The 22,535-nt window shown below is 36.1% G+C and overlaps 1 protein-coding gene across 1 annotated transcript in view; it reads right to left on the bottom strand.

The window, feature by feature from the left end:
* Positions 1 to 22,535, bottom strand: part of DIP-eta (Dpr-interacting protein eta) — a 127,429-nt gene that overhangs the window by 84,997 nt on the left and 19,897 nt on the right. The window contains exons 3-4 of the mRNA XM_065222574.1: positions 6,328 to 6,431; positions 1,415 to 1,622 (exon numbers count right to left, since the gene is read on the bottom strand). Coding sequence (XP_065078646.1) covers positions 1,415 to 1,622; positions 6,328 to 6,431 — 312 coding nt within the window. The remainder of the gene's footprint in view (positions 1 to 1,414; positions 1,623 to 6,327; positions 6,432 to 22,535) is intronic.

Raw genomic sequence — 22,535 nt, 5'->3', positions numbered from 1 at the left:
TACAAATACTAACAAATACCTCACAAACCTTTACTAGCAAATATTTTTTTAACGATTTTACTTTTAAATTCAACTTGATGAAATTTGATTTCAGATTCAGATTCAGCGACTCAAATGCTGATTCTGATAGGATTTTTAGGAAAATTTAAAAGTTGCACATTTTATCACTTCCACAAAATGCATGGTTTGTTTGGGAAAACGTTACTAAAGTATTATTTAAAACTACTTAATGGAATGCTGTACAAATTATCTTTCAACAGTATCATGACAAAGGATTGTTGAGAAACGAAAGTTGAACGATGTGGTGATCCATTTTACCTCTATAAACAAATTCACGCCGTTTTACGGTTCTTTCAGGACATTAAAACGCAAAACATTTTCACCAATTTGCACCGGGTAACGGTACCACAATACTATAAAAGAAATGAAGATTGTTTTATAGTATAATTGTATTGTTGTAAGTTTTTCCTGAATTTGGATTCATAACAAATATTTTTATTGGTTCCTAATTGATATTTTACCGCATTTTCCCTTTTATTTTCTTTGCGTGGTATAAACTTTACCCGGCCTCCGAAGTTTGTATTTAATTTTGATACTCGCGATGAATGAACCTTCCATGGTATAAGAACCCACTCTAATGCAAGGAAGTCAGTAAATTAGACATTAATGAGAGGATTAAAACAATTGAAGTCTTATTATGCTTGAAAAATGTTACAACCCCTTGATTATATACAACTGGGGTCGTGGATAAAAAATCGCAACCGCTATTGCTAAACTAGATGAATGGAAACCCATAACTTGTGGCTTGTATTGGTACGAGGCAAGGAAGTATTAAGAAATATTTATTTGACTGTATGCTTAGTCCACGGCGTGTGCATTAGCGCAAAGACGGCTCTATTCAGGTGACCAATTTAAATATCTCGTGACTGCGAGCAGTAATGCCTCACGTATAAATAAATGGTTTCTCTATTCTCTACGTTACAGTTACATTTTTTTTTACGATTGTGTGTATGATTTTTCCCAGCCTGTTTTGCTCTGTTGTTGAATTTCATTTTGACGAAAAGAAAAAAAAAATCAATTTGATTTCCAGACATGGCGAAAAAGATTTCAATCATTTGTGGTTTGAGGCTCCAAGGTATTTTTCAAAGGAAAACTTTCTTTCCGTCAGAGAAAATCCATCTAAATAACAGCAAATGAGGTGAATCAAATAGACACAGCAGGAGAATGTAATTATAAGATAATCTGTTATGAATTGCTTTTTAATTGAGCAAAAGAATGCTATTTCAAGTTCTTTCACAGATCGAGGGAGAGGATATTTAATTTTTTATTCGAATTCGACTACGTAAATTGATCTAGTAGCAATAATTTAAAAAAAAATATTATGAAATGAAACACAATCACTGCTAATATCTACCTACAACATCCAAATATCCCATTTGGCTCTTCATCGGATCGGTGTTGATTTGACACATATACCAGCCCTTATCGCTCTCGCGAATGTCTCGTATCCGAAGTTGCCACGTTTTATTTTCGGTGAAGATTATGCCAATCCGCTTGTTTTTGGTTATGACATGACTCTGAATGGTCAGAATAGTCTGCGTGTCCACCCTTAGCCATGCCACCTGTAATAGAACAGAATATAACTATTATAAAATGGTACAAATATAGTCATCACCATGAATTCAAATTATGCTCTCAAATTGATCATAACTTCGCATAAATCTGCGTGTTGAGGAGCAGTGAATGAACCGAGAAATGCGACAAATTATTGAAAAGCTCCGAATCTTAATATAAAAGTGTGTAATGAAGTAATTAAAAAAAAACAAAAAACAAATATTGGTTCATCTCAATACTGCTTAGTTCTATTCATTTAATAAAACCGGTAAGGGAGGGTGGGGATACTTGATCCGGGAGAGAGCTGGTCTCCCTAGGTTATTTCTATGACGATGCGTTGAACGTAATGTATAATTTCTATAAGATAATATTTAAAATGATTCTAACAGATAGACGCAACAATGTTTTCATGTGAGTAATGAGTATTTGTTGTTTCAACGGGTAGAATATTTTTTTAAGGCACATGAAAAATTGTTTTTTTTTTCTCTTTGATTTGTTTTCCGTCGATCTTGTTTTCCGTGCTGAGCACCAATGCTACCGACGCCGGGGAGGCAGCTCCAACACCTAGGCCCTACCTATCGACCCATCAGCTCATGAACCGGGGACCAACGGCTTTACTATGCCTCAGAACATCCCGGCGGCGCCGACTGAGATTGAACCCAGGCCTGCTGGGGTGAGAGTTAATCACGCTTACGACTACACCACCGGCGCCGCTATGGAAAATTATTTTTTGGACTGTGAAAATTAGAAATGCCCTTTGTTTATTAAACGTATACATCCCGAAGCCATTTGGAACAAACTCAGGTTAGGTCAACGGTTGAAAATGTTATTTTCGTACGCGCGCCTTAAGCGGAGGTTCTCATTCAAAATTTTCAAAATAATGTTTTTTTTTTGTTATTGCATTTTTTGAAAGGTACAAGTGTCTACTAAATTTTGTTGAAAGTGTTTTTCGATCCGCGCACAAGAAAAGTTTCTACATGTCATTGTTCGAAGCGGCGTCCTGGCCGCCATGTGACTGTGTGCCAAAACTTTAAACGTGTTTATGTCGAAACATGATTTTTCAAAACTGCGTACAATCTCATTTGAAAACGGTTCAACCTAACGACTTCTACCTGAAATAAAACCTTTTTCATTGAAGGGACGACATATAAAATCTATAAATTCTTTGCATTCACTATTTTTTCTGAAGCCTTCAAGAGGAAAAAAGAGTTGAAAATTCGACCAAAAAGTTTGAGATCGCACCATTTTGTTAAATTTGAAGTTTTTTTTTCAGCTCTTAGGTCATTCCTCCATCAAATTTAGTTCATTTTAAATCCTCATTTATCGTGTTGTGATTCAGATCGATCCTGAGGTGCAACGCTGTACGCAGTTTGACAATTCCAGGCGTACACTACCTTACTCAAAACGTGACCACGGGTGCACTTTTGTTTTTTTTTTCCTTGTAAAGCTTTGGAAATAAAGAAGAAGTTCTAAGCTTTTTGAATTTTAACTCTGCGTCCTTCTATGATTTTTCATTGGCCCACAAAACACTTTGCTTACTTTTTGGCCATTTGAATGAGAACTTCCCTTTAACAAGTTATTTTAATGATATCAAGTCGCAATCTCTGATCACGCCTTCCTTCGGAAAGGAAGTAAAACCGTTAGTCCCCGGTTCATCAATTGATGGGTCGATAGGTAGGGTCCAGGTGTGGCAGCTGCCTCCCTGGCGTCGGTAGCATTGGTAGCATTGCTCAGTACGGAAAACAAGATCGACGGAAAAAAAAGAACAATGGATTAGGTCCTACATAACATTGATTGATTCTCTTCCTCGATTTTCTCTTTACATCCCCACGGCAATGAATAAACATTCCCAGTTATTTTCAGCAAAAAACAAATCAAATTTAAATTAAATATTCCTAGCGCCACCTGTAGCTTGTTGTTATTTAAAAATAAAATCATCATTTTTAATTCCCCCGCCGAATTTGATGTTGCATAAAAATTAGAAAATAAATCAAGTTTATAAAGATTGCCTTCATTTAAACTAATAATAACAATTTTGTCAAACACTTCATGACTTCCCATGGCGCCTGTCTCAGAGAACTTAGATTTTTTTTTGATTCAACTTGCTGATACATCACAAGAAAGGTGTGTGTTATGTTTATGGAATTTAATTTTTTTTTTCTAATGTGTATGAAACAATAGGAGGGCGTTAATAGTAAAGGTCTAGCATGAGGAGAATCAGGAGGGCGCATGGGGTATAGAAACACAAATCATTTGGAGGGACCATGGCCTCAACCGCCCCCCCCCCTTGCACACGCCACTGTTCAGGATGCATCTGGACTGGACACAGAGTATTTCAATTTGTTTATTGTGAAGTCCACCTGATTCGACGTGATCTTAAAGCTTCTCAGAGACTAAAGGTTGAGCAAGGTTGACTAACCTTTCCCCTAGCACATACCAAACTCTAGTAGTGCTCGCTGGATGGAATGCTTGATGTAACTCTAAGACTAGTAGGGCCCGAAAAAACGTGCTTAACTTTTTGGCTCAGCTCTGGTACTATCTTCGGTCCCAAGCTAATCGATGCACTCCTCGAAACATAGGAAAATCCACGAACCCCGCATTTTATCTGTCATACTTTCATAGCGAATCAAAACAAACATTGTGTAGTACTAGAATTTTGACTAGAATGGGGTACGTTAATCGATTTGCTTGGGACCAATAGGATAGCCAAGTAGTGAGCCAATTTAAAAACGTTAGTTTCAACCGGTTGGGTTGGTACAACCAACAATCAATAGGAAACTAACGATTTTAAATTGGCTCACTACTTGACTAGCCTATTTGTCCCAAGCAAACGATTAACGTACCGCATTCTAGTCGAAATTCTAGTACTACGCAATGTTTGTTTTGATTCGCTATGAAAGTTTGACAGATAAAATGAGGGGTTATTGGTTTTTCCTATGTTTCGAGGGGTGAATCGATTAGCTTGGGACCGAAGAGAGTACCAGAGCTGAGCCAAAAAGTTGAGCAAGTTATTTCGGGACCTTCTAGTCTTAGAGTTACCTCTATGGTACAACGGTAGAACAATCATGTTTATCGATGGTATTTTGCTAAATATAAAAAAAACTCAAATGAGGTCATTGCATTTGAAATGCTGTAACTCATTCAAAAATAACATTTTGGTTATTTTAACTGTGCTTTTTATCCTGATGGGTAAGTTAGGGGTTCTCTCATGTATTTTAAACCATGTTTAACCATCTTCTGTAATGTATTACTTGATTTCAAAATCATATATTTCAACTAATTGCAAATTCCGGCACCGGTGGTGTAGTGGTAAGCGTGACTACTATCTCACCCCAATTGGTTTGGGTTCAATCCCAGCCGAGGTCGGTGGGATTTTCCTGAGGCATAAAATTCTCTGGTCACATCTTCCTTCGGAACTGAGTACTGCGAACTCAGCCGATTTTATTTTTCAAGTTAGCTATAAAACATCTTGAAAATCCTCCGAAGTTTCAAATTGTTCTGCTGAAACTCCTCCTCCTCTGCTCCAGAAATAACGTATTCATGGTATTGGGAGTGCACCTGCCCACAAAGCTCACATGACTCTTATAAAGTTTGATTACATTCTTGTTTCAGCAACCCAGTTTTGGCATTATTAATATCAAATAAAAACAGCTTTTCGAGCATCACGCTCGATGATTTACATTATCCGCCTACTAAGGTTGATGCTTTGACAGTTTCATAATTATAATTCTTAATAAGTTTTCAGTAGGGGGCTACACCTTTACTTGTGGTTCAAACAGTAACTACTTACGTGACTTCTGAGCTCTTTTGAATGTTTGGCTCCCGTTTGACAGTTTGACACGGCTCCCAGTTGACAAGCATTTTGAGTTAGTTCACAGTACTCAGCTTCGGAAGGGAAGTAGAGCCGTTGGTCCCGGCCCATGTGTGTTGAATGGGTGCGATATCCTACGCAGGTGTGGAAGCTGCCTTCCTGCACATTCGATTGCCGTCAATGAATAGCAATCGATGTCCGTCGGTGATCCCTAGTAGCACCTTGTTATAAATTGGTTTAAGAAACTTATATACGACTTATTTCAGTTATAAACAAGTTGTTGCAACTTTTTGGGACAGAATTGTGCTACTTGGGATTGTTACAAGATTGCGGAACAGAGACCGACGTTAAATAAAGGAATGAAGGACTAATGGCAAATAATCAAACCATATGATTCCACTAACCCCAAGGTCAAGGGTAAGTGGAAAGTCAACCACTTGTTGCATTGCAAACCTATGTCTTATGTTTCAGAAATTATCTATATATTTTTTTTTTTTTTTAAACTTCCTTCGGTTTTGGGATTTAAAAACGAGTTTAATCATGCCTCAAGATTGAAAATTGATTCAACTTCCCCAGTGTTCAAAAGAATATAATTAGTTATCCAAAAAAACAATTCTAACCATTTGTTAAAGCAAATCATTAGTAGCAAAAGCAATCTAGTTGTACTGAAAAAAAAAATGAAGTACAAAGCTTAATTGTGTATCAGAGTACGCTACTGAATGAATAATTTTAAGTGAAATATGAAATCAATTTTCTCTTTTCCCGTTTAATATTGTGCAATTATGAAAGATGAGTGACGATATAAACATAATATTTGTTCCAATCAAAGTAAATAATACAGGTAATAATTTCCAATTACCTGGTATAACACAAACTCAACAAACTATGAAAAAATATCAAACCTTATATGCACCTAGATCATGGACAACACATGTTAGCGTTGCTTCTCGTCCCACGGCGGCCGTCACGTTTATAATAGGAGCACTAAACTTTGGGTCGGTTATCGCTGAAAATGAAAGGAAAAAACAAAACATCATGCCATTTTTTTTTTTCGTTCACGCAGTGCTGAATTGTATGAATAATACTTTTTAACTGTGTCATTGCAATAGTTTGTTAGTATTCTGCAAATAGCGTCTTAGAATTATTAAAATTCTCATAATAGCACTTTATGACATAATAGCACTTTATGACATAATTAATAAAAAAAGCACTTTATGACATAAAGACTCTTACACATTGCATCCATAACTGATACGTTGCTTCACAATGACAGCTAAAACTGTTGTCTAATTGTCAGATTTTCAGAAACGTATCGTTAACGGATGAAATGTGCGTGAGCCTTAAGAACATGAGCAACACACGTATCTGCATATAAATTGCGTTACGACTGTGAAAATCACAAACTGCAGAAGCACCATCGAATTTGAATCAAAATTACCACATGTTTCCACTGTTGGTTGATTGCTTCTCCATTTGCGTGGTTTATTCATTTGAGCTATTTTAAAATCGCTAATGAAAATCGACATAAGTGTGAAATAATTAAACGAACGATAGACATACATTGAAAATACGAAACCAGACGATTACTGCTTGTCATAATGCAAAAAAGAAATAAACGGGCTCGTATTGTCGATGGTATTTGTTGATCTCCAGTACATTATCTGCATTGGTTGTCAGCTATTCCCTACATAGCATGAAGTTTGTTTGTTTATGGTATGCAGCTACAGCTTCAGTCGGTGACCCTGTGCTATAGCTAGGTATAGTTGCAACTAAATTAACGTTTGAGATCCATGCTCTCAGACCAATCAATGAGTATTGCAGCGGCTTCCCATCATCAGCCAGAAGTGCATAACAATTAGTGTTTGAAACAATAACATGATACGATACGTACGAATGTATATTATGAGTCCCGAGTTCTGGGGTGTTTTAGTATGTAACATTTATTTTTAAGTCATAATTTCCATTTCCCTTTAATGAACTATGGTGGACATATATGAAATTGTGCCAGGTCAAACAACATCTAATGAAGAGCTTTCAGCGGGTTGGTTTAATGGTTTACATTTTGCAATGCCCTATATCTGAAATTCTTGTACCGTAAAGCTAAAGACCCGCATCACATTTTATGAATCTTATTTGAATATTTTTTGTTAAAAATAAGTTTATCTTTCGTTAATTAAACTACAGTTTATATAGAGTATATATATATGTTTATGCTTCGAATAGAACGTATTCAGAAAAGATTTTTGAGGATGGCTTTGTGCAGCCTACCGTGGTGTGATCCAGTAAACTTACCACCTTGAACTTTGACACGCTTAAAAACAGAAGAAAAATGCAGCAATCTGAATTTTAGCGAAACTTTTAAACGGTTAGGTGGACTGTGCACAATTGCTTGCTTAGTAAAACTTAAAGATTGAGAATATTGAGACTACTTTTAAATTCTGTTTCTGTGTAGCATTTTTTGTCTACTGTTTAAGTTTTTATTCATTAACACAACTTATTGTCAGATGAATTACATTAAAAAATTAAATAAGAGCAGCCAACAGATAGGCATTCCACGATAAAACCCACTTTCAAGTTCAATAAAGTTCACATGAAGTTCGAACAGAAATTTCAAATTACACAAAGTTCATATAAAGATTCGGCAGAACATTCAAGTTCCATAAAGTTCAAATAAAGTTCAAATAGAGACCGCATCAAAGTTTCTCAAAAGTTCCGTGGAAACCCACATGAAGCAGTTCGCACAAGTCTTTGTTTGTAACAGTATTTCTTATAGGGTATGATGGGGTAAGATGCTCTCCTGGAGATAGATTACTTTTTTCAAATTTTTGTATACATTGTCAACATATATTCGTGGAATATCATGCAGCATTTTTAGTTCAGTTATTGATGTTCCTACGTATCTCTTAAAGGATCAGGTAAAGCATAATCCTTAAATTTAATTAAAATATTTAAAAAAATTAAAGGGTTGTGTCCTAGACACGACCGTAGTATGACGTAGAACCACACAAAATTGATGTTTTTCATGCATTTTTGACTATTATACTTTATCTTCAAATTTACAAGTATTTCAATGTTTCGGTTATGGTTCACTCAAAACAATTTAAACATTTTTCTTGACAAACAGGGTTGCTCCACTCACTTGCTATAAAAAAAATATTTTTCGGAATTATGCAATCATTCGATGTTATAATGCTGTGTTGCACTTGTAAGTAACAGGAAAAGGGTGTAAAGTATGTGTTTGACTCATAAAACCTGCCAATTTCACTTTGAGCGCGTCACAATCAGCGATCTTATGATTCGTGAGCGTTCACTCAGAGCGAGCGCTCACGAGTCGTAAAATCGCTGATTGTGACGCACTGAAAGCAATATTGACAGATTTTATATGTCAAACACATACTTCATGACCTCTTCTTGTAACATACAAGTACTAATTAGCATTATAATATTTCATGATTACATAATTCCGAAAAACATTTTTTTATAGCAAGTGAGTGGAAGTAACCCTGTTCCACATGATTTTCATTTGACCACACATAAACAGAATCCACTCAGAAGTACACATGAAATTTATACGCAAATGAATAGTATATGTGGTCACGCATGGTTCTTATATGTACATATATTAAGTATGTGGCCGACACATAGATATTGATTTGTTGATCACGTTGCAACAATTCATGTGTGGAACTCATAAAAACTCCAGAACAAGATCCTTAGGACGATCCTAAACAGTCCAGAACCCGAAATTTTGAGGTTCACCGCCTGGCTGGCCTTCAGCCTTTGGATGAGCGTCAAACGGTCTCCTTGGAAAGGTTCAGAGACCCTTGTCTGAGATCAGATCTTCAGATCATACGTGATCTGGCACGTTAGTTAAGTTAGACTCGTAGTTAGGTAGATTATCAAATTTTTCAATTAAAACAAAACACACCCCCCAAGGGGTATTCTGTCAACTAGATGAAATACGCAAATACTAAATTAGAATATCCAATGAACAAAGATGAAGAGCCAGATAGGCTAATCAATTGAAATGTAAAATCAATGTATACACCATAATCAACAGAAATAAACGAAATTTTACTACTACTACTACTTTTAGAGTCAGTGGTGTGTAATTCATCAACATAATATCATCGAATATGTCTTTCAAGCATTTTTTTTTTTCTCAAATTTGAAAGTTTTGGTGCGTTAATAAATTAAGGGAAAAACTTCTGTTGTTACTAATAATTGTAGTTTGCTTAAAATTTATTTATTTCCCGGAAAAAAGTGATCGTCAAAGTCCATGTCTTTTCGGATTATTTTTGAGGGGGGGGGGGGGGGAGAAGTTGTTGTGAAGGGAGGGGGAGGTTTACAAATATTGCATTTTCTCATTCCTCATTGTGTCGCATTCCTCATTGTGGTCACGCCGTGATCCACCTTTAGCCACTGACTTGGTCCTGCTTGCTGTGGCACGCCGCCTGAGGCGACAATGAGTAAAAGCTTGAGGTTCAAGCAGACCGATGTGCAACCAAACCTGATAGGATTTCCCGCCGTTTTTTATGAATGGGGCGGAGCAGAAAGTTTCTTTTGTGCAGAACATGTAAAATAGGATGGACTTTAGATGTTAATATAATTGCATATATAGAGGTACCAGATATGTTTTACAGTCAGTTGTTGGTAATCCGTCGAGTGTACAGGGTGCGTGACGAATTTTCGCAGTAAATTTCAAATAGCAATTTCTCATGCTTGCGGATCATGATTTAGATATATTTGGCAGCACTGAATTGCTCATACTGTTAGGTGTAAGATGTAAACAAACAGTGTTGAGTAAACGTAAAGATGTCGAAACAAAAGAGCAATCGGTCAGCCGCTGTCGCTTTGTTGCGCGCCGGAGTAAGCGTAATAGAAATAATTCGGTGGATAAATGTGTCTGAAAGAACAGTGTATAATATAAAAAAGGCCTGGTAAAGTGATAAAACGGAGAAGCTGCTCATACTGCTAATAAAACACAGAAATGGCTTGCGGAAAATATTTCGGAATTTTGGGAGAAAGAAATTTGGCCCCCAAGCAGTCCCGATATCAATCCGTTGGATTATTTTCTACGGGGCATCGTCGAACGGAATACCAATAGAACCCCTAACACCACACTTAAGTCCCTAAAAGCTTAAATCAAGGTAGTGATGACATCTATGGATTAAAACATTGTCAAACGTGCATATGGCAGTTTCCGGAAGCGTCTAGCTACAGTCGTCGAAAGGGAAGGCGATTTTTTTTCAATAAAATTAGTTACAACTTCCATATTTTGCGAAAGAAAATAAATCACATAACGTTCATTGCTAGAATAGCTAACTGGTGTAATTTTTCTCATATATGTCATTTACTGCAAAAATTCGTCACGCACCCTGTATGTCTCCTGTTAAGCAATTTTTTTTTGAAAATGTTGGCTCTGCATGTAAAAAATTAATTGTTTATACATAATTGTGGTTTGCTTAATATTTATTTAACGGAAAAAAATGATCGTCAAAGTCTATGTCTTTTTCGGGTTATTGTTAAGGGGGGAGGGGAAGGGGGTTTTACATGCACGTTTTTTCAAGTCTCATTCCTCATTGTGGTGGACACGCCGTGATCCACCTTTAGCCGCTGACCTAGTGCCACGCCGCCCGAAGCGGGAATGAGCAGAGGCAGGAGAGCAGCGCTGATTTATATCTTTTCATGTTCAAGCAGAATGATGTGCAACCAAGTGGTATTCGTTTATGATGACTGGGTTTGGAAAAAAGGCATATTTCATGAAAACAGTGATAAAATTATCATTTGTACATTTTCAATAGTTTAATTACAGAAAAATTGGAAAAATATTTATTTCAGCAGGTTCGTAATGTAATATCCTATCGATTGGCGTATTTGGATTTTAATTTCATCTATAAATGACAAAGTTACAAGCGTACAAAATCTAACACTCCTTCACCATTTTTTGATTTGCACCCCAGTATAGTCGATAAAGACGTAGTTCTACGTCAAAATATCAATTTATGAACTTGAATCTATGTATTCCACATGCGAGCTACAAGCGCTAATTATTACGCCACGAGTGTTTTGAGATACCATGCGGGAAAACTTCAGTTAAAAATTCATGTAGGTGTTGTGTTGCATGCGCAAGATAGTCAGCTGATATCTTTGATAGTAACTAGCGCTAAAAACACCAACATTAGTTGGGATTAATAGTCTACTGCCTATATTTAAGATGGAGCAGCGTTTCGTGCTGGGGCTCTCATGCAGAAGGATAGGGATCACATTTTCAAACATCTCTATTAATAAGACATCAAATGATATTTAAACGCTCTCATACACTCTCAATATCACGCGTGATATTGGAATTAAACATATTGATTTTACAAGCTCCTTTGATATTGCGAGCCTATTCACAACATGTTAAATTGAAGCTGAGAGTTAACTCGACACAAAAATTATTCCGTTGCACATAGTTTTTTTTTAGAAAGAGAATGTATAGTTTGCTATCTCTCTTTACTATTCACCGATGAGAGACACGAAGCTACTGCTGCCAGCTGTTATGGAAGTTTCGGCTGCGTTCGGGTGTGAAGCAAAAATGATGAAACTCAATCTCACCACATTTTGCTGAAATTTGCAGCTGGTGAGCTACAATATCACAGCTTGCATCCGTGTTTACACTTGTATAGTTTTTGGATGTGCTCATAATTTGTTATGCAAATAATACTCATATTTATGGTATCCACAACTATACAAACAATTTTCATTTAAGTGTAAAATATATACGAATGTGGTGTTGAGGACAATCAAAAATAGTTTTTTTTTTCTTCAAAGTTCCTCCATGTTCCGTCAGAAGGTGTTTAGAATGCTAATCAATTACGGTATAGGGACATTCAAAATCCTATAACGACTTAAGGGGAAGTCCGCTCCAAAAAAATAATTACGTTTCGATTTTTCGAAAATTTTTGGAAAAAGACACCAAAAATATAAAAAAAAATAAAAACTCATGATGAGATAGCAAAACTATTTTTACATGTAATTTTTTCCAAAAACCTAAAGCTAAAAACTTATTTTGTTGGATTTTTGATAATTTTTCTCAATACTTTAAAAAAAATAAAAACGTGCCCAATTTATTTTTTTTATTTTTGGGGACGTAAAATGAAGTTTTAAAACTATTAGGTTTAATACATTTTTAATTATACCAAAATTAAAGTAGAATGAAAAGATCTCTATAAAAAATAGATAGAGTAGGCCTTTGCATAGAACATTTAATGTAGAGCGAAAAATCTCTAAATGTGTATGGAAAAACAGAAACTGCATCATGAATCTGATTAAATTAATATTAAAAATGAGTAAGGCGGAAATAAGATTGGATTTTTTTTTTGTTTAAAGATAACACAGCGAAAAAGATGCAAAACGCTGAAAGTTCATCCAAGGATTTAACCCGAGAACTGATCGAGATAACGGACAAAACAGGATCAAAGAAGAGTAAGCCTATGCATTTGGTCCTGGATCTTGAAGAAGAAAAGGCCAACAATGTTATTATGGAAAAGCAATTACAACGGAGTCTCAAAATCAACGAAGAGCTTCAAGCTGGTTTTATGGAGGATGAAAATGTCCATCCATATCTCGAGTTCAATCCAGAGAACGGATTATGCAGCACACGCAATATGGTCTAAGTCTAAGTATATAAATAAAAATTTTGTTTGATCGTTAATTATTAGTCACTTAGCACTCTGGTTTTGATCCTGTTTCATCTATTTCCATTTTATGTAAGAACAAAATCGAAAAAATGAGCATCGCGTAAAAGTAGAATTTATTGAAGGCCTAAATGCTATTTCGAAGCTCCATGTCTCCGATTCTTGAACACCCATAAAGTATAGCTATATGCATCTGTGAATGCATTTTTTTCAGAATGGAAAATCGTTCAGTCACTCTCTTATTTGCCTGTGGGTTTTACATGGTTATTAATTGTTTTGCAACAGATGTCTAGGTACAACTATATTCAACCATTTGCAGTAAATATAACCTAGGTTGATTAAGTCTAATGCTAATAATAGCTTGTTTTACTACTGAGAGCTGAAAATAAATAAATCGCATCATATCATATGCGAGAAAGCAACAATATTAAAAACATTCATGACGACAATGTTACGATATAATTGCCAAGAGTTCATTTTTAATGAATGCTAATTGATAAATACATAACACATCATGATTTAAACTTTATGGCCATCACTAAATTTTTCAAGGTATAGCGTACTACAATTGGATGGAGTGCAATAAATGCCAAACTACCCTATTATTAATGTTCAAACATCAATCTAAACGGTTGAACCTCTTCCTTAGAATATGACGATTTTTCATTAATAATTTTATTTCGATGTTAATTACCCTTTGATTTTGTTTTATTTTTTCTTGTTTCCATTTACACTTTTATTAATGGAATTCCCCTTATATTTATGTAACAGATTAAAGTATTTCGCAATCAAATGAAATGCTAACGGAACTTGCAATTCATCAAATAATTTTTTTTTTGGCATCTCTTCCTACTCGATATGTGTGCATTAAAAATCCAGCACCATATGGCGTGCGAAGCAAAATTAGCCAACACATGAATACTGTTGCTGTTTGGTGGAGTCGACCTATCATCTCTTCGCGTCTAGCACCCAGCAAAGCGGAAAATCACATCATATACATGGACGAATAAATGTAATTGAAAATCGACACTCTCAGCTCAGGATCTGGAAAATCAAGCTTATTAGCTGATTGAACGGTTTGCTTAATAAAACAAAGCCAGCTTCAATTAAAATAATAACTTCCCCCGGTTGGTAACTGGCTACTACAGTTGCTGATATGATTAATGAAAATTATAGACCAAAATATTTGAATGAACTTCAAACAGTGAATTGTCTACTGGACATAAAAGTTAATAATCGGTTCTGTTTTAGAGTTTTTACCATATAAAATGCAATGAATGACTAAATAATTATACATCAATGTATCATTCGCTATAAGCAAATAGTGTATCTCTGTAGATAACTCTAGTTTAAAACAAGGACCATTTGTAGTTATTTCAAAAGAACCCTTTTACCAACAACTGCGAGGAGGAGCAGAACATGTTAATGAAGCTTGATACAATTGAAATCTAGGTTTCTGACATCTCGGTATAGCACATTTCGATTCGGTCCCGATCAGCATCAGCCAAACCACAATTCATTATGGACCATTTCCAATGGCTACCGAATGGGTGAAACTAAAACTGTCCCCGGGAAATGCATGTACCAAATTAGATTTAATGTCTGCCCAGATCTCAAGCTGTATAAGGTACACACTGCTCTGCTCATGTATCGACAACCAGTTTCCGTCCTCTAACAGAGAAAACGTATCTCTACCGATTCATAGCATGTACAGCACTACAAATGTCTACTCGTTTCTCGTTTGTGAAATTTTGAACGTTGGCTGTTTTTCTCTTGAATTTTTGATTTACTATTTTTCTTTCTTAATTTGTTTTCCCTTCACGTTTCCCGGTGCTCTGATAAATTGGAACAGTCTGGAACAGTTTTAATTTGTGTTGATGTTATCTGTGCGATTTCAATTTTCATTTAATCAGGCTGCGAGAGTTTTGTATGTCATCGTGAAGCGTAATCAACTGGTTAAAATAAAATAAGAAGTGAAATCAATCTTACGGAATGAATCTGCCACATTGTTGGAGTTGTTGTATGCCCTGAATATTATCCGTATCCATATATTTTCTGCATGAGTGGTATTTGATTCAAACTAAAACTCGAACTCAATTTTTGGTCTTAATGTATTATTCTATGAGAACTAGCACAATTGTTAAATGAGAGCTGGATTCACATTTTACATACATGTTTGTATTAAATTACCAGGTAAGTCATGAAAACGTCTAACCCTAATAGTTGACTGGACGGCAGCCCATGTAATGTGCCAATAAAAAATATTATTAAATGCACCATAAAACAACGAAAACGTACCCATTCAAAATTATGCCATGTACTAATAAGAAATACCCGCTTTTACCCCTAAAAATTAAAAAAATCTATATATATAAAAATGAATTTCTGTCTGTCTGTCTGGCCCTTATAGACTCCGAAACTACTGAACCGATCGGCGTGAAAATTTGTATGCAGGGGTTTTTGGGGCAGGGAAAGGTTCTTATGATGGTTCGAGACCACTAACTCGAGAACTACTCAAGCAACTGGAACCAAATTTGGAATGGCGAGGTATAAGGAGATTGTCATAGGGAGTAGCCCCTTAGATAAGAGGGGGGGGGGGGCTACATACAATATAGCATGCTTTTTTTAATTGGCGCATAAACTCAAGCTAATATTGAATCCCGAGCAAGGCCGCGCACACTCAGCTAGTTACCTATAAAAATTCATCGGTAAAACGAAAAAAAAAAATCCCTTAAAAATTACAATAGTATCGTAAATAAGGCCATTAAAAATTGTATTTGCACTTCTTGTCACCTTCCACCCAACCCCCTCCAAAACATGGCAAAAGAAACTGGGGACAAAGAACACATCGTTTTAAGAGACGCTTTTTATCAGCTAATTATTCAATTCATGATCGAGCTATAACAGGAAGGAGCTACCCAAGCAGTATGAGGTGAGGAGCAAGATCATTAATTCAAGTTCTGTTTGACAAATTGGTTCCTATAATTTTGTAAAATGGACTTAAGATGCAGACTTCCTTTTTTTTTCTTTCCTTTATTTACCGTCTCTCTGTTTCGTAATCTAGTGCCAATCACCGACGGACATCGATTTTTATGCCTGAGAAAAATCACACCGACCTTGGCTGGGATTGAACTTCACCAGCGCCAGCTAAGATGAAGACAAACATTTTTTTTTTGCAATTCTACAAACACGTTAGAATTTCAGAAATTTTAACAAGAAATCAAAATTTATTTTGATAAAAGTGGTTACGACAGTTTTGCTAAACACCCTCTGGATGATTTTCTTCAGTAATCGATTATTGAAATTAAAATTGAATTGAAATTAGATTTGATAATATAGCTTGCATTTTCACTAGTAATCTTATTCAATTAAGAGAAAAACTTTCTAATTGAATGTTGGAAGTTTTTGTTAACTAACCTCCTCCGTACTACAAACTGGTAGAAGTCCATAATTCAAAACGCATCATATGTCTACCATACCATTCATACTGTGTTCTTTTGTCATTCGATCTTTGGAAGGAGCCAATTCACACCTACGCAATTCTGTAAGCTATCATTGACTCGTCAGCATCCAATGCACTCGTCCATAGGTTCCGTTGTTTATTCGCGTGCATTTGAGCCACCAGCATGAGCATTAACTTCGTCGGTTGACTGTCGAAGCATTGGAAGCATTGTCGTACGCAGTGAATGGTAGATTTGTGGCATATAAAGGATTTGGCAAAATAGGATCGAGTGGACGCTCGAATGAAAGAGCACGGACATACAAGCATTTTGAATGAAAATGTTTTTTGTTGTCATTGCTCTATTGGTGATTCTTGGAGGAATAATTATAGCGTGACATGGGTTCACGTAGGATATAGTTTTATTTTGAGAATCAATGTTCAACTACTACAACAAATTTGTATCGTAGCCGGCAAATAAATGATTTTTTTGTTCCTTTATTTAACGTCGGTCTCTGTTCCGCAATCTAGTGCCAATCACCGACGGACATCGATTGCCATCCATTGACGGCAATCGAATGTGCAGGAAGGCAGCTTCCACACCTGCGTAGGATATCGCACCCATTCAACAACATACATGGGCCGGGACCAACGGCTTTACTTCCCTTCCGAAGGAAGACGTGACCAGAGATTTTTATGCCTCAGAAAAATCCCACCGACCTCGACTGGGATTGAACCCAGACCCATTGGGGTGAGAAAGCAGTCACGCTTACCACTACACCACTGGCGTCGGCAAATAAATGAATCACAATAAAACGTTGATTTTGTTTTTCCTTGATTTGTTTTTCGTCGAGTGCTGAGGTGCATGCTACCAACGCCAGGGAGGCTACCTATCGACCCATCGGGACCAACGGCTTCACTTCCCTTCCGAATGAAGACGTGATCAGAGAAGTTATGACTCAGAACATCCCAGCGGCGTCGACTAGGATTGAACCCAGGCCTGCTTGGGTGAGAGGTTATCACGCTTACCACTACACCACCGACGCCGCTATAAAACGATGATTATATACTTCAGATATTATTGATCTTTTTACGTGCCCCATTTCCGTTTTCTGTACACACCTGTACGCCAAATGTGTATAACCCAAAAATTCTCATGAGGCCTATATTTTACTTAATTAATGGGCCAGACTCATTCATGATGATAGCGCTTTGCTTGGGTTTCAACAATGTTTGATTGCGGTACCGGATAAAAATATCCATTTTTTTTCCTTGGTATGTTTTCCGTCGATCTTTTCCGTGCTGGGCACCAATGCTACCGACGCCAGGGAGGCAGCTCCCACACCTGGACCCTACCCAAGTAACCAAAAGTTCTGATAAAAGGCTATTTGTGGCTTAATCCGCTTGGTTGAAGGTGGTCTATAGAATTCTAATCAGCCTCATTTTTAAGTCGTTATAAGAACTTGAAAGATCCGGTATCATAATTGAAGAGCATTCTAAGCAGCTTCTGGCGGAACTTGAACGGAACTTTTAGAAAATAAACCAGTCACTTTTAGCGCAGGTGTTTGAAAACTTAGCAGTGCTGTTTTAATAAGAAGTGGTTGAAATTTTGGAAAGAAAAATTGCTACACAAGGCAAGAGAAAATTTCATGAGTTGGCGAAGGATTTTGTTGTGCAAAATGACGTGGGTGTATTGTGTAGGTTGACTGGTGATGACAGATGTAAATATTTCTAGAAGAACTTTGATGCGGGAAATTTTGTGCGCCATTTTCGCAGTACACATTTCGCGTTGGCTAGGGAAAGGGTTTTTTTGAGGATGGGGAGGAAGTGGAAACAAAATCGAATGAAATAAAAAAAAAACGTCTGTGACTATCAATGAACAAATCATTGTCGATTCGTGAGAAATATACCTTTGTCTTCGATTGACTGGCCTGAAATGCGGGCAATTGTTGACCCGCTGGAATATATAAAAGCAACAAGCTTGCAATTCGGAAGTGATCGGCGGTGTAATAGATTCTGCCATATGGGTCATTCCAGCTCAAGTGGATACACCACCTGTGGTCGCTGCCACCGATTTGAGCCAAACTTAGCCAAAACGCTTATTTTGGTATTCTGAACAAATGCCTATTTTGTTTTAACCGTAAATTACCTAGATCCCTCTCGGCTACAATCCTGGATGTTCGAGATTTAAAAAAAAAATCATCTTCCAGAAGAGATAACTCCACAACAAATAAGCTATTCGTGACCTTAGAACGTTAATTTTAATTTAGATTGTTAAAGGTCTTCCCACATTTTGGTTTTGTTAAAGTAACCACAGTAAACAGACTGATTACCGACAGGTATCCAAATTGTCAAAAAATAGCCTATTTTTACCATGGGCATGATTATTTTATTTCTTAATATTTTGGGCTTACATGTTCACCACACTTTGGAAAATTCTTCTACTTGATGTATTTTCAAGGGAAAATTATTTGTACAAAAAGTTTTTGAGATATGACCAGATGAGTGAGAGGTAGTTTTGACCTTTTCTGGTGAAAAATTAATGTTATTCAATATTTTTCTTGAATTGAGCTGAAATTTTGACACAGAACTACAAATATGCTGAATTTTGCATGTAAGTAATATCAAATAATTGGAAGCTCTTGCCGGAAGTTCTGTGTCAAAATTTCAGCTCAATTGATCATAACAAAACATAGTTGCAACATGCCAAAATTGGCTAGTTTGTATGAAAATCAGCCTATTGTGCTAATTTAAAGGTCACCACTGTAGTTGTCGATGGGAACAAGATATTCCAAAACTACAGAGATTGCAAAGACATGACCCTTTGTCCAACGCCAGGGAAAAAATGCTATCTGGGAACCTGTGAGAAGTTGCTGTCGTGTGATAGTGGCAATCCAGAAATGTGTGGTGATACAGAAAAGGTCAGGTATATACTTCTCTCATTTTTTGACTATGAGCATATTGACAAAGTTTAGTATAAGCAATGGACTCAGCAAGAACGATGTAGTTTAGCTACCATAGTAAAACACATAGATTGTTTTTGCGATCAATTTACAGCTGCTATTCCAGTTGTTAAGGAGCATGATTGCCCGTAAACAAGCAGATTTTTTTTTTTAATACACGCCGTAAGAGAAAACGTTTTTAAAAACAAGGCTGGTAGAAACTTCTACATTTATGCGTCGTACTTATGTTAACAGCATTTTTAATTTTCAGGTTTCTTATTTTATCCGGCTTAATAGACTCAGTGTAGCTTTCACCACTTGGTGCTTAAAAATTAATGTTTCAGAACTTCAACAGTTAAGGTGTTAAATATAGAGTTAAATGGTTTGTTCTGGCTTTTCTTTAAATTTTTATAGTAAAATCATTTTAATCTTGTTCTTTAAATTGAATAAATTCGCCTTTAGGGAAATTTTTCATGCAGCAGTTGCCGTAAACAAGTGAAATTTTATATGCCATGGGTACGTATTGTTCACTTTTAGGACCAAAATTACATTATGGACAGAAGTTAATGAATGAGCAAGTTATAATTCCGACAAACCCCCCCCCCCCTCCCCCCGGTAACAAATCGTAACGCTGACAGCAACCCCCTCTGTTTATTACGTAACGCTCTTCAAGACTCCTTAAGAATAATGGAGTTGATGTTTTTCAAAATCTTATCAACTGATTCATACACCCGATTCTTTTTTTACACGATTAGATTATTAAAAATCTATCTTTTTGGCGTGAGCTGAGAAATGTGTTGTTGGTATCATATTTTTTGGTATATTTTTGTCCTGATTTTTTAAACTAAAAGCTTCTTATTTTGACTTCATACAAAAGCAGGAGAGCGATAAATGCAACTGTGTAAAAAAAGAGAATCGGGTGTAACGTCCATTTCAAAATTATCTGACATTCTGTAAATAAAATCAAAAGACGAGCATATCAACCTTCAAATAACTGCTTTTCTTAAATTCAACGAGACCAAAGAAGTACAAAATAGTTAGTTAGGACGTTTTTATTGTGCTAGAAAGGTTTAAAAGAAAAAGCTTTTTTTCGAGTATTATATATTCAACCTTCACATGAAATGCAACAAAAAATAACATAATAATATTGTTGTGCCATCGTCGTGAAGGAATTAAAACAAATCACATTGATTTTCCCCAGAAAAGCTCAAAGCTACCTCTCACTCGTCTGGTCATATCTCAAAATCTATTTGTCCAATTCATTTACCCTTGGAAATATATCAAGTAGAAGAATTTTTCAAAGTATGGTGAAAATGTAAGCCCAAAATATTAGGAAATAAAAAATCCCGCCCATTAGTCCATTTATTGACAATTTGGATAGTCTATTTACTGTAGTTACTATAACAAAACCAAAATGTGGAAAGAACTATAAAAATCTACATTCAAATTGACATTCTAAGGTCACGAATAGCTTATTTGGTTATGGAGTAATCTGTTCTGAAAGATGAATTTTTTTTAAATCCCGAAAATCCAGGGTTGCAGCCGAGAGGAATCTAGGCACTTCAGAGCAAAATCAAAAAAGGAGTTTGTTCAGAATGCCAAAATAAGCATTTATGTTGCTAGAATGGTCGGTAACATCGACCACAACTTTTTTAAATACTGCACCCACTTTAGCTGAAATGACCCATATAAGAAACATCACTGAGACGTAAAATATCGAGACTCTTACTTTACTTTTACTGATCCAATGCCCGCAAAATTTGACTTGCTTTTCAGTTATGCCAACTAACTTAGTTCTTGGCTGCTTGTCTCCAGTATCTTGAGCATCCCACACTTCCTAGATCTTGGTCTAGCCACCTATAGGTATGAATTAAATTGATTTTGCGAAATTACTTTTTTATTTTAACACTACAGATTTGTGACATCAATTTGTTAATTTTCAGAAGGCGCGTATATTTATTCGATGTAAAATGTTTCGTTTCACCATAAAACTTGAAGCGTTTGAAAAAAACGGAATGGACATCAATTCTTTGAAGTCATTAATTTCATATGTTTATTCTAATTACTTTTTTCTGCGATTGTCATCTACGATTTTTCAGTCCAAATAAAAACATCAGTATTTTTTTTTCCGCATAACCACACCAAAATATCCAAAACATATATATGGTTAACTAAAATGTCGTTCATATGTATTCGAAAACATCACTGTGCTGTTTTAACGATGTCAGTTAAACATTACAGTTAAGTCAGTCAAAACCGCATTTGCAACATGTGTCATTAAAATATTATGTTACATGAAACTTATTTGCAACAAACATAAGTTGCAAAGAGACTCCACCCTCTGCGCTTTTTAGGTACAATGAAGTTTTATACGCGATGTGTTGTCCATAATTTAGACCTTCATTAGTCACACTAAGGTTGTAGATACTCGCTGAGAAACAAATGGTGTTGCTTGGGTAGCTCACTGTGCTCGTGTACCGGTCACCATTTTTGCGGAATTGTTGTCATGCATCTTAAAACGTGTCCTTCCCATTATACCCTTCCAGTTTTAGCAACTTTCTGAATACTGGGCTCGCCATAAAGTAACACAAGCTCGTGGTTTAATCTTATCCATCCTATGACGTTTCTATATACTTCGCCAAAGATGGTCCTAAGCATGCGTCGTTTAAAATCCTCCAGTACCTTCCGATGCTCATGGTGGATTGTCCACGTCTCGTGCTGGAACTACCGGTATTATCAGCGTCTAGTACATGTATTCTTATTATTGGAGTAAATTTTACCTGGAAAATTGTACTTGAATCGTTTTGTATGACCGAGATAATGCAAAATATCCCAATTTGCTTAAAGGATGGTGAAAATTTGATGTATTAAAGCATAATTATCAACTAAACTTTACTCAGGAGACCACAAAAAGTCAAAATATGGTCTTTCATATTGTTATGTCCTTGAAACTCGTATTATTGATACAATAATGAAAAACTTGTTACACACTAAGATTATTTTACCGAAATCTGTGAAATTTGACCGAAATCTCAACAGCTCAACAG

Source organism: Ochlerotatus camptorhynchus, unplaced genomic scaffold (genome assembly GCF_037179485.1).
Source record: "Ochlerotatus camptorhynchus isolate MF236.1 unplaced genomic scaffold, CSIRO-AGI_Acam_v1.1 ptg000176l, whole genome shotgun sequence".
Taxonomy (NCBI): domain Eukaryota; kingdom Metazoa; phylum Arthropoda; class Insecta; order Diptera; family Culicidae; genus Ochlerotatus; species Ochlerotatus camptorhynchus.
The sequence above is the reverse complement of the archived record's forward strand: the minus strand, read 5'-3'. Positions and strand labels throughout refer to the sequence as shown.